At 38.1% G+C, this 13,099-nt stretch overlaps 3 protein-coding genes across 7 annotated transcripts; 1 reads left to right on the top strand and 2 right to left on the bottom strand.

Moving 5' to 3' along the window:
- LOC18597597 (pentatricopeptide repeat-containing protein At3g09060) lies at positions 292-3,337 on the top strand. 5 transcript variants are annotated; one of them, XR_001928266.1, is made up of 3 exons: positions 292-2,695; positions 2,825-2,891; positions 3,240-3,337. XR_001928266.1 is itself a non-coding variant. In XM_018122396.1 (1 exon), the coding sequence occupies exon 1, from the start codon at positions 397-399 to the stop codon at positions 2,452-2,454; it is 2,058 nt and encodes a 685-aa protein (XP_017977885.1). In that variant the 5' UTR covers positions 292-396; the 3' UTR covers positions 2,455-2,806. The 5 variants fall into 5 exon arrangements, 1 of the variants encoding a protein (XP_017977885.1); XR_001928267.1 differs by having other exon boundaries at positions 292-2,719; XR_001928269.1 differs by lacking the exon at positions 3,240-3,337 and adding an exon at positions 3,006-3,076.
- LOC18597598 lies at positions 3,059-4,204 on the bottom strand. The gene is made up of 2 exons (XM_007026727.2): positions 3,706-4,204; positions 3,059-3,610 (listed from the first exon to the last, which is right to left on the bottom strand). Exons 1-2 carry the CDS (start codon positions 4,135-4,137, stop codon positions 3,176-3,178), a joined length of 867 nt encoding a protein of 288 aa, XP_007026789.2. The 5' UTR covers positions 4,138-4,204; the 3' UTR covers positions 3,059-3,175.
- On the bottom strand, positions 4,853-12,323 carry LOC18597596 (protein NRT1/ PTR FAMILY 8.1). Its single transcript, XM_018122145.1, is given in 7 exon segments — positions 4,853-5,938; positions 6,123-6,673; positions 6,849-7,066; positions 7,183-7,334; positions 10,897-11,655; positions 11,752-11,926; positions 11,929-12,323. Coding segments are annotated over 7 exon segments (3,081 nt in total). The 5' UTR covers position 12,323; the 3' UTR covers positions 4,853-5,106.

Here is a 13,099-nt window from a genome sequence, read left to right as displayed (position 1 = left end):
AAAGTCGAAACTACAAAAGATGTAGATGGAGTTTTACTTCATGATCGGTAAGTTGTAAGCCTAAACTTTCCCATAATGAGCCCACTAATGTTGACCTGGCCCAATAACAATTGATCCCATTCATGAACCCACTTCAGATCCAATCTGGCCCAAGAATGGCCAGTTGTCTACAATTGACTGTTACTAGACAGTTCTTGAGCCCATTTTAGGTCCAATCTGGCCCAAACTTAACCTATTTTTCAAGGTGGCTAGCCCATACGTGAGCCCACATAGGCCCTACCCTTCAAAATTTTCAATTTCCCATATTTTCTGGTTGGCGGCGGCGGGAAAGCATTTCTCAGCGGCGAAATGGCTCAACGGTGCGCCTAAGAAATCCCGAACACCACCATCTTTTCCATGGCCGAGTTCCCCAAAACCCTCTCATCAAAGCGAGTTCTCAAGCTCCTCAAATCAGAGAAAAACGTCCAGTCTGCACTTGCTCTCTTTGACTCAGCAACTCGCCACCCGGGTTACACCCACTCACCCGACGTTTTCCACCACATCCTACGTCGACTAGTCGACTCCAGGCTCGTTTCCCACGTTTCTAGGATCGTCCAAGTCATTGAAACCCAGAAATGTAACTGCCCAGAAGACGTGGCTTTAACGGTGATAAAAGCCTATGCCAAAAACTCAATGCCCGAGAAAGCATTAGATTCCTTTCAACGAATGAAGCAAATTTTTGGTTGTGAACCTGGGATTCGATCTTACAACACTTTACTTAACGCTTTTGCTGAGTCGAATCGTTGGGAACAAGCTGAGTCGTTTTTTAAGTACTTTGAAACAGTGGGCGTAAAGCCAAATTTGCAAACATACAATATTTTAATTAAGATTGCGTGTAGAAAGGAGCATTTTGAGAAGGCGAAGCGGTTATTGGATTGGATTTGGAAAATGGGTTTTCATCCAAATGTGCAAAGCTATGGGACTTTGATTAATGGGCATGTCAAAGGCGGGAAGTTGGTCGTTGCAATGGAAGTGTTCGATGAAATGGTTAACAGAAAAGTGACCCCTGATGTTATGTGTTATAATCTATTAATTGATGGTTTTTTCAAAAAAAGAGATTTTGTGAAGGCAAATGAGGTTTGGGAGAGGTTGTTGGAAGATTCTTCTGCTTATCCGAATTCGGTTACTTATAATGTTATGATTAATGGTTTGTGTAAATGTGGCAAGTTTGATGAGTGTTTGAGGCTATGGGAGAGGATGAAGAAGAATGAAAGAGAGAAGGATTTGTTTACTTATAGTAGTATGATACATGGATTGTGTGAGGCAGGGAAGGTTGATGGTGCTGAGAGAGTCTATAAAGAGATGGTTGAAAGTGGGGCATTGGTTGATGTGGTTACTTATAATGCAATGCTTAGTGGGTATTGTAAAGCTGGGAAATTTGACGAGTGTTTTGAGTTGTGGAAGCAGATGGAAAAGGACGGTTGTATAAATGTTGTTAGTTTTGATATATTGATTAGAGGGTTGTTAGAGAATCGAAAGGTGGATGAAGCGATTTCTACATGGCGGATCTTGCCTGAGAGAGGTTGCAATGCTGAAGCTTCAACTTACGCAGTTTTGATTCATGGATTGTGTAAGAATGGCTACTTAAAAAAAGCTTTAGAGATATTGAAAGAGGCTGAACTTGGGGGAAGTAAATTGGATAGCTTTGGATATTCCTCAATAATTGACGGGTTCTGCAAACAAGGGAAACTAGGTGAAGTAGCTGGTTTAATCAGTCAGATGGTTAAGTGTGGTTGTAAACTGAATCCTTACATTTGCAATCCCATGATTCATGGTTTTATCCAAGCATCCAGACTAGACGATGCAGTTCAATTTTTCAAGGGAATGGACTCAATGGGTTACTCTCCTACTGTTGCCTCATATAATATTCTCATTTCTGGTTTGTGTAAAGCAGAAAGATTTCGAGAGGCGTACTGCTTTCTGAAGGAAATGTTAGAGAAAGGGTGGAAACCTGACATGATCACCTACAGCTCGTTGATGAAAGGTCTTTTCCAAGGAAAGAATGTTGACATGGCACTCAGCTTATGGCACCATGTGCTTGACAAGGCCTTCAAGCCTGATGTAATTATGCACAATATTATCATTCATGGCCTTTGCTCTGTTGGCAAAGTCGAGGATGCATTACAGCTCTACTCAAAGATGCGGCGAAGGAACTGTGCTCCGAATCTTGTAACCCATAATACTATCATGGAAGGGCTTTACAAAGCTGGAGAATATGAGAAGGCATCAGAGATCTGGACCCGAATTTCAACTGATGGACTACAGCCAGATATTATTTCTTATAACATTACTCTCAAGGGGCTTTGTTCTTGTGGTAACATACAAGATGCAGTTGGCTTCTTGGAAGATGCTTTAGAGCGTGGAATTCTTCCTACTGTCATTACATGGAACATACTTGTCAGGGCAGTGCTTTAGGATTTGCTTGCGGTTAAGTTCCTATTTGTGAAAGTCATACTCCTCTAGTTGGCGGTTCAAAATATTAGGCAACTCTTTGCCACCTCAAGAATTTTGAAGACCAGTCTTTGAACTACGTATCTTTAAGAGAGAGATCCTAAGTTCTGGGATCAAGAACTGTTATCTTCATCATTCCAAGGATTCACCAGACGTGCATGTGAGGATGGTTTTTGCCAGGAAAATTCTTTCAAAGTGATTGGAGGTATGGATGCATGTGCGCCTAAAGGTCATGTTCCTTCAAGTGGCTTTTGTTCTTCCTTTCTTGTTTGTGATTTGTTTCCCTCTCCAACTGTTAACCAATTGCCTTTTAAGATATTGCGGATTCTTGCAGGCTGGATTTATGCTCTTTAGAGTTTAGATATCTTGACATGAAACCACAGTTACCTATTTGACCAAAGGTTAGTCCTCCAATCCTAGTTGGCTATTAGATTTGTTGTGTTCCAATAGGATGAGTGAGAGAAGCTTCATAAAGCATCAGATTTGGTAACTCACTTCGGTTTTGGTGATTGCAGCTATATCACTAAGATCAGATGTTGACGATGCAAAAATAAAGTTGCTTGATGTATCAAACCCAAGTATTAAGTTATTACTTGGGGTTATTGGATCAAGTCATATGTGCCTAAATAATTATGGATTACAGCTTTACAGCAGAAGTTTGTTAGATTAGATATAAGAAAATCCTTTACTTCTTGTTTTCATCTTTCTTTTCTGATTTTTCTGCTTCGGATAACAATGTCTGTTCATAGGTGAACTGAGAAAATAAAGCAACTAAAATAGCTCCAAGAACTGCAACTTTTCTCCAATCAGATGAAGAGATGAAAGAGTCTGCAATTTCAATGACTAGCAGTGCAATTAGAGCAAGGTAAATGTTCCTCCGCACTTTTGACCCCGCCTTTTCTTTTGTAATCTCTTTAATCTTCTCCGCTTCTTGCTTTGCTTTTGCCTTGTCTACTGGCTTTTTCTCCGTCAGGTTCTTAAAGAACAACCCTTCATTCCTATCTTTCTCAATTTGGCCTTCGAACTGCGCTAACTGGCCTTCATTCTTCTCAATCTCCTGCCTATTCATTTCTTGGGATTCTTCAAAGGCGTGCATCTGGCTCTCAATGTTCTCCATTATCTGCTTATAGCAAATGAAACAAGAAGTGAGTTATCATGCAAAATTGCATATCAAACAAGAACTGTCTTCTTTCCTCTACTTAACATAGACCCTACCCTTTCACCGGCTTCTTCAAGCCCTTTGAGAGCATCTTCTCCAACTTTATCAAACTCAGCATTGGCTTCTTCACCAAACTGGTTGAGATAAGCAGATTTTTCATCTAAGTAGTCAGTGAGACGAACTTTTTGAGCCTGTAGCATTGCTATCTGGGCAAGCAGCTCTTGCTTACGAGTGTCTCCTTCTGAGGACTGGGGATCAGAATCAGGCTCAGAATCATTGGACTTGCTGAGACACAGGATGGAACTCTTCGTACTGTAAGCAAATCTTCTTGTGTGGAAAAGGGCATGCTGACTGGGGGTAAAGGAGGCTTGGATGGCCTTCAGGGCAATCATCTTTTCCCTATATTTTTTCTCAAGCCGACGAGGAGAGACAGGATGCTTTAACGCAGTATCTTGTATATGAGTTGGAAGGTCTTTTGAACCTTTCATTTTGTTTACATTATCCACTATTTGGCTATAAATTATAGAGAAAGTCCATTTGTCAAGCAGTGTGCAATTACCATTTTATTTCCTGCTCTCTAATTCTAGCCACCACCACTTGTTGGCAATGGGTACAAGTGTAAAGGCATGGGAGCTAGTTAAGTTTAAATTTAGTCAGCCTAGTCCTGTTAGATTAATTAGTAAAAGAGTAAAATTGCCCCAATTACCCATGATTTTGTATAATATTTTCTTTTCATTCGTAATTTTTAAAATTTAATTTTTAAGTTCATTAACATATTTTATCAATTACGGATATAATTAACAAAATATTTCACTTTAACATCACGTAGATGCTTACATAATATAAATTTTAATTGAAAAAAAATCAATCGGGTTTATCTTTTTTATGTTTGGTAATATTTATTTTTGTCACATGAACATTCACATGATTGAGATTTATGTCACGTGCACTTTCATTTAAATTTTTTTTAAAAAGATTGTGGATTCAAAAAATTGGGTTTTAAAAATTATAAATGAAAATGGATGCTTGGAATTAGAGATGAGAAAATTGATGCTTTGAAGCTAGGAATGTTAAAATTGGAAAAGCAACCTTATGGAGTCATTTTCAAAGTGAGAAACTCTTCCCGGGCATGCCTTGGAAATAGGAGCAAGAGAGCACCAAAAGAATTATTGCACACGAAATCAAATCAAATCAAAACAATCATCAAACAGAAACTATCTGCAATTTAATTTGAACCAATTAAAAATAGCAGTCATCCCTGCACTAGATTGAGAATTAAATTTAATGTAACAATATTTACAAGTACTAAATCTTCTTTAAAACAATCAAGCAAACTAAGAGTAAATCTTAAAAAATCAGCAAATTCCACAAATAGTATTGTAGTAAACTGAAATCTCCAAAGCAGTAGGTAATTTCAAGGGGGCATCTTGCTCTTGGCGTTCCTAGGATTTACAGTGTCAATAAGGGCGTCCAGTTGCCTTTTTGTATGTATACCACCTTGCAATCCATAGATAGACCAAGAAGTTAACCAGGCTGAGGATAGCCAAGAGCCAGTAGAAATAGTCAAGATGACCCCGGTTCAGGTTATCCGGGATCCATCCAAGCTTCCCATCCCTTGTGGTCACTTTACTCACAATGGTAACGAGCAAAGTGCTCAGATAATTGCCTAATGCAACAGTAGTTAGTGAGAGGGCTGAGCACATGCTTCTCATAGCATCAGGTGCCTGGTCATAGAAAAACTCCAGCTGTCCGATGAATGTGAAAACTTCTGCACATCCGATTAGGAAATATTGTGGGACTTGCCAGAAAATTGACATGGGGATGTACTCAAGATCATAGTAGTTGTTCTTCCTGACAATCTTGAGCCGGACCACCTCCAAAATACCTGCAGTGACCATTGAGAAGATAGAAATGACAAGGCCAATCCCCATTCGTTGGAGCTGAGTGAAGCCTCGCTCCTTGCCTGTGAATTTCCTTGCCCATGGGACAATGATTCTGTCATAGACAGGTGCCCAAAAGATAACACTAAGAGTATCGAAGAGGGAGAGGGATGCAGAAGGGATCTTGAAGTGCGGACCCATGTGTTGATCCATTGTGTTGCCTTGTAAAACAAACATAGTGCTCATTTGACTGTAAACAGTAGCAAACACAATTCCGGATGCCCATATTGGAAGCAACCTGATAATGGATTTGAGCTCCTCAACTTCAGTTACCGTGCATAGTCTCCATGGATTTACCGAGCCCTTAACATAGTCAGTTTGGGTCTCTACAGCAGCCTTGTCAAAGAACCTGTAATCTTAAATCATCAGTGACTAGATTAACAATCAAATTTGCCACTAAAAGATCAAATTAGACCAAATAAAAAGCGAGGGTACAGTATGTAGACAAAGTATAAGCAGGGATGGGGATAATGCTGATAAAGAAAATATGTTCAGCAATGAAATTCCACAAGTGTCGAGCTTTAACAACATACTTTAACTTATCTGTGTGCTCTAGTTTTCGGCTTCCTTGAATACTGCATTCCTGGTCAGCAGTCTCATAAAGAAGGGATTCATCAGCAGGGACTTTCACATTAAGTTTTCTAAAGGATGAAACTATAACCTGAAATATCCTTGTAAGTGGACTCCCCCCAGGTCTTTGGAGGCGATACATTCGACTCCCAGAAAAGAAGAATACAACCGCAATGGCCATTGCGGCTGCTGGGATTCCAAAACCCCAGCCCCAACCAACATTCATTTGTATCCATACTAGAACTGAGGAAGCGACAAGTGCTCCAATATTGATTGAGAAGTAAAACCAGTTAAAGAAAGAGCTCTTCTTCTTCCTCTCAATGTCGTCAGTTTCATCAAACTGATCAGCACCAAACGACGAGACACATGGCTTAATTCCACCAGTACCAAGAGCAATCATGTATAAGGCTACAAAGAAGACTGCAGATTGTGATGCTGTTGGGTGGCAGACATCCCCATTGCATGATGGCTTTAGTCCAGTGACAGAAGCAGACAATGTTAAGAGTGTCATACCCTTCAAGAAAAATAGATCATCAGTCAAGACATTGAGTAAAGTTATTTTTAAATAAACTAGAGGACTCCCGCAATCTAGCCTCTATAAGATGCCATGGGCATAAGCATTCTGAGCCTTTAAGTACCTCATAGATTGAAAAAAAGAAAGAAAAATTCTGTGTTTAAGCCAAACTTACAAGGACATAGATGATTGAGAAACCAGCAATTGTCCAATATCTTCCCAAATATGCATCAGCTAGAAAAGCCCCAATCAACGGTGTAATGTAGCAGGTCCCTGACCAATTTGTGACATTGTTTGATGCAGTCACATTTCCCTGATTGAGACGCTGTTCAAGATAGTTCACCAAATTGGTCCCCATCCCATAGTATGCCAAACGTTCACAACATTCATTTCCTGATAAAATTTTAGAGTTCAAAACATGCAAAGCAAATAAGAAGCCAAATATGAGGCAATATATATAATGTATATATTTAAACAAGGATGAAAATGAAAAAAGCTTGAAATCATACCAAGAATGAATCGGCAGGCTTTCCAATTCCCAGTTTTACTCTTGTTGGCAGGATTCTTATGGATATCCACTGTCCCATCATTTGTATAGATATCATCTTCTCCCATCTTATCTATGGAGCAACCTTTCTACCCTTGAAGGCTTGGAATCAATCTGCCTTTAAAAGGAATATCAGCAAAGTCAGCAGGCATATCATGAAACTAATGAAAGAATCACTAGCAACAAAAACCTAAACAGAATTAATATTTCATCATCTTAAGAACTTAAGCAAGTATCCTGATACATGAAGGAATACTGGAATTTTAAAATTGGCAAAGCATTCTCTTTCCAGCATTCAATCACTGGCAATAACAGGGCATAATCTTACTTAATGCTCACATCATTAACCTTTAAAATAAAAGATTAGAGCACTTATGCACATGGCCTTTGCCAACTAAACTAATTCCCAACTAATCTCATAAAATCTGGTCATATCAAAGTCCTGTACTCATTAACTTATAGTAACCAATGCCAATTGCCGAGTAGGCAGGGCACACTCTTCAACTCCAAATAAGATAAAACAAATAGAATTAAAAGAATGGCAATCTCTTCAAGCCTTCAAAAACGTCTTTAAATCAGCAAAACAGAAAGAAAATACTATTTACTAGAAGAAAGGGCATCAATTTGAATCACAGTCAGCGAGAGGCTAAGAGGGAAAGGGAACCAATTGCTACGGTTGTTTAATATAATATTGTATAAGAAAATAGTCAATAGCAACACCCCACAAAGGAACTTCAAATAGAACAAAATAAAAAATCACTGCAGGACAAAATAGGCCATAATCTACTGGCAAGAGAATCCAAAAATTAGTATTCCATGATTTGAAATTCACATAAACAAACAAGAGAACCCTTAAGCCTGAGCGAACAGTTGCCAAGGTTAAAACTCCATTAATGAAGAACAAGATGATGGAAACCTGCAACCTAAAAACTGACAATATTTCTGCATGGTTTCCAGCCAAGCCAAAGAAAATCTGCTGAGTACTGATATAAGCTTAAAAGCAGATACTGAAAAAGGAAAAGAAAGAAAAACGAAACCATCTTTGATGAAACGGAGATATTATAAAAATAACCCAAGCCATAACAAATCTGGGTGTTGTCTATCTCAGATCCATGAAAACTTCATTGAAGCGTTCAACAGGGAATAGTTCAAGAAGAAAAACCCAGAAGGCCATGTTTTTTGCCATGCATGCAAAGAGCAGAACAAAAAGCAAAACACAAACCAGGAAAACAATGGAGGTTTTCGAAATAAAAGAAACAAAACAAGTGTTGGGAATGTGATGAAGAGTGATGAGAGAGTTAAGATGTGCACACCCTTTTGAGAGAGAAATGTAGGAGAGACAAGAGAAGAGGAAAGTGTAAGCAGTAGTTTATACGAGAGAAACCAGGGCTGGGAACGGAAGCCCGGTTCCCACTCGTGCACACAGCAACAAGGTCTAGGAATTCAAGTCAGAGCCAATCTGTCACCAATTTGGCTTTCTTCTTTCCCCATAATTTGCCTTAATAATCTTTTCATAAGAAGCAAAAAGCGAAAAGTTGAGATTCTTTGCGATTCTAGTCCCTAACTATTTGGTATTTGCACTTTGGCACAATTGTTTTTGTCATATTATTTTTATTAAAATAATTAAAAATCCCAGAATTACTTGAGTTTATGCAATTGACCTTCTATATTTTTATTGTATTCAAAGAGATCTTTATTTTTTTATTATATTCACAAAATCTACTTTAACTATCATGTGAATATATTATCAAATCACGTGTATACAAAAAATACCAATTGATATTAAATTTGACGATTATTATTTTTTTATTATAAATTAAGTGTTTTTGTGTGTACAATAAATGAAATAAAATTTTTTTAATATAAATTAAAGAATAAAGATAAAAAAATAAAAGTATTAAATGTCTTAAAAAAATTTAAAAAAAAGACAGATAGAGTAATTACACATTATTTTTAAAAAAATATTGAATTCAAATGCTATAATCTAGCATGAAATATCTATGAGTCATCTCTATTTTTAAACTTATTTATAAACGAGACGATAACATTTGATTGATTAATAGTGATAAATATTATACATTATAAATGCATAAAATAATAATATATTGCTTTAAAAAAAACTACTCCAAATAGTGTGTAAATGTAAATAAAAAAGGACTAGAGGACTAAACAGATAATATAGCCAAATTCACCAGGGGCTAATGTCAAAAATCATAAATACTAATTAGCTACAAATTGCTTCCTCCTAAGCCTGAAGAATCTTGCCATTTTGGTTGACCTTTGTATTTATTTAGAACCAAAAATGGAAAACTACCCCCTTTTTTTGGTCAAATTTGCATTGGTTTTTTCTGTTTAACTTGGACCCAATGGTCAGAGATCTCTTCACATTAAGATAGTAATGCCAATAATTCTTTCATATAAGGTGTGATGACCCCAAATATTTCCTTTTTCCCATAATCTTTAGCTTTTTGATTTGGGTATGACATTTTCCAAATCAAAGTAAATTCAGGATTCTCTAAGATAAGGGTTTTGGTAAACGAATCTGTTTGTTTTGACAGTGTTCTGATCTTCTACGGGATCTTCTTCTATCTTGGGAGGTTACTGAAATCATTGTGCTGGACATGAGAACATCTCCTGGCATAGCTTGGCACTTGGCTGTAAACCTGGAAAACGTTTCTTTGTTCAATCAAAACAATTGGCTTGAAATCCTGTGATTGGATACCCAGAAAAGGAAAGTTCCAGTTCATGTTTATATTCATCCGTGCCAGTGCATTTCTTTATTATTTGTTTAAGAATATGCTCATAGCATAGACGGCTGTTGATGTCAACTTTGAAAGAATCACTGAAAGTGTTGAAACCATAATCACGAAATTGACTTTAGCAGACATAGTAGGAATAGAATTGGCTTTATGGTCCATATTTTAGTAGGATTACTTTATCTACCTTGCTAGCATCCAAATAAATGATTCATAAATTCTAATTTTATTCATTTTAAAACGTAAATCATTCATTGTCTCTTGAGTCAAATACTCAAACTTGTTATATATTGTTTTTATTTATTTGTCCTTTTATATAATCTTTTGAAAGTAAGAGTGTAAACATGAATTTCTTATTGCAAAAAGTTAGAGAGGACAAGACCCCCAAGCTTGGATTTGGAGGTTGTTCACATTATCATGCGTATCTTGTTCAAATTTTAAAGTAGGTCGGCTGATGTAGCACTGATCCACTGCTTGACCCCATTTCCCTTTTTTAAGTTGCTTTTCTTGATAACCATAGTTTTCCTGATTTTGACAAGGGTTTGTGCTATATGCTGTTATACCTATCCTTATAATTGGGTAATGCTTACATCTATTCCACGCAATAAGATCAAATTATGATAAAACCAAATTCACAGGTTGGTTGTAAACTTATCACGTGATATGAATTAATAGAGAAAAAATCATGAACAAACAAACTTGTTTACGTTGAAACTTACAAAATTGGATACCACAATTGCCATGGTATTGGTGCTAGAAGTACAATAGTAATTTTATAAATCAGAGATTTATCAGGAGGGATTTTTTTTTGGCTGACATAATTTAAAATTCATGAGAACATGCAAATTTAGTTGATGGATAGAACTGGCTTCTTGTAAGTGTACGACCTGGCAACCACAAGGTAAACTCCCAATTTGAGCAAGCTTAACACAGCCAGAAGCCAGAAAAAGTAGTGAAGATGACCGTAGTTCAAGTTGTCTGGTATCCAGCCAGGATTACCGTGCCTGGTGCTGAAATCCGTCACGATATTGACAAGCAATGTGCTCAGATAGTTTCCCAAGGCAGCTGTTGTAAGTGAGAGAGCAGAGCACAGCCTCCTCATGGCATCTGGGGCTTGCTCATAGAAGAACTCCAATTGCCCAATAAAGGTGAAAACTTCAGCACAGCCTATGATGAAGTACTGGGGAACCTGCCAAAATATTGACTTTGGCATGTGCTTAAGCTCGTAGTAATTGTGCTTCTTCACTTGGCGGAGCCTGACAAGCTCCAAAGTGCCAGCAGCCAACATGGCAAAGATGGAAATGACAAGGCCAATTGCTATGCGTTGAAGTTGAGTGAATCCATTTTTATGGCCGGTGAACTTTCTCGCGAGTGGAACAATGAAACGGTCATAAACTGGAACCCAGAAGATGACACTGATTGTGTCGAAGAGGGAAAGTGAAGCTGAAGGGATCTCGAATGATCCTCCCATGTGAAGGTCCATAGTGTTGCCTTGCAGGACGAATAATGTGCCCATTTGACTGTATACAGCAGAAAAGATTATACCTGTGGCCCATACAGGAAGTAATCTTACGATGGATTTAAGCTCTTCTACTTGGGTTACAGTGCACAGTCTCCATGGATTTATGGATCCTTTGATTCGATCAGACGAAGTCTCCACAGCTGCCTTGTCAAAGAAACTAAGGAAGATAGATAAAAGCAATTAGTAGATGCCACAATCCACAATTAGACAAAAGAAAATGTTCATTTGTAATCCTAATGATTATTTTCTATACCTCAACTGCTTTGTGTGATCAAGCTTGCGGCTTCCTTTGACAGCAGATTCCTCATCCGCAGTCTCAAATAGAAGAGACTTGTAAGCAGGTACTTCTACCCGAACTTTCCTGAAGGAAGCAACTAGAACCTGGAAGATGCGGGTCAGGGGACTCCCTCCTGGTTTCTGGTTTCTGACAGCCTAGTACCTGAAAAGAAACTTGCAACTGCAATCGCCATAGCAACAGCTGGAATGCCAAACCCCCAAGCCCATCCTACATTGGTTTGTATCCAGACAAGGACGGAGCCAGCAACAAGGGCACCAATATTGACTGAAAAATAGAACCAATTGAAGAAAGAGCTCTTCTTTTTCTTTACCGCCCCATTAGAGTCATCGAACTGATCTGCACCAAAGGATGAAAGACAAGGTTTAATCCCTCCGGTTCCCAGGGCTATCAAGTACAGTCCTAGAAAGAACACTCCAGTTTGCAATCCCGTCGGATGGCAAACGTTGTTTTTGCAAGCTGGTTTTAGACCATGAATAGATGCTGACATCGTCAATATCGTCATTCCCTGCAACGAGTTACACAACATTAACTCGGTCTCAAGATCCAGGAAAACACCAATACATAATCATCAGATGAACTTACAAAAACATAGATGATGGAGAAACTAGCAATTGTCCAGTATCTTCCCAAATAGGCATCAGCTGGAAATGCTCCAATTAGCGGCATGACATAGCATGTTCCTGACCAATTCGTGACAGTACTAACAGCTGCAACATTTCGCTGGTTGAGTTGGAATTTGAGATAGTTAACCATGTTTGTGTTAATCCCGTAGTATGCCAATCTTTCACAGCATTCATTTCCTGTTTGTATGCATTGAATATTTCTCAAGGTCATTGAACAAGACAACCGAACATATATACAACCAAAATCAGAAAATGATACACAATTGGACTTATTATACCTAGGATGTACGGACATGCTTTCCATGTCCCTGTCGTATTCTTGATGGCCAGTTTGTTGCGGAAGTCAGTTGTTCCATACTTGGTACAAATATCTTCTTCTGCCATTTAGAATTCTTAAACCCCAAGATTTCACTATTTTTTGGTGTATTAGTTTAATGACTCCGACTCCTTTCCTGCTTTGCTGCCAATTATCCGAAATGATTAACAAAACAAAAGTGGATAACCATTTCAATGGTAAAAAATTTTACTCTCCTTATGAAAGTTAAGTTTAAGAACAGTTACAGGAGTAAACAAGTCATGCAAGTAGCACAGACATGCCGAAGTGGTCAGAAACAAGTCTCACTGCCTCAGACAGAACAGATATCTGGATCATAGAAACTAGTAAATCAATGGAATTTCCA

Source organism: Theobroma cacao, chromosome 5, assembly GCF_000208745.1.
Source record: "Theobroma cacao cultivar B97-61/B2 chromosome 5, Criollo_cocoa_genome_V2, whole genome shotgun sequence".
Lineage (NCBI taxonomy): Eukaryota > Viridiplantae > Streptophyta > Magnoliopsida > Malvales > Malvaceae > Theobroma > Theobroma cacao.
This window is presented reverse-complemented; position numbering and strand designations above follow the sequence as displayed.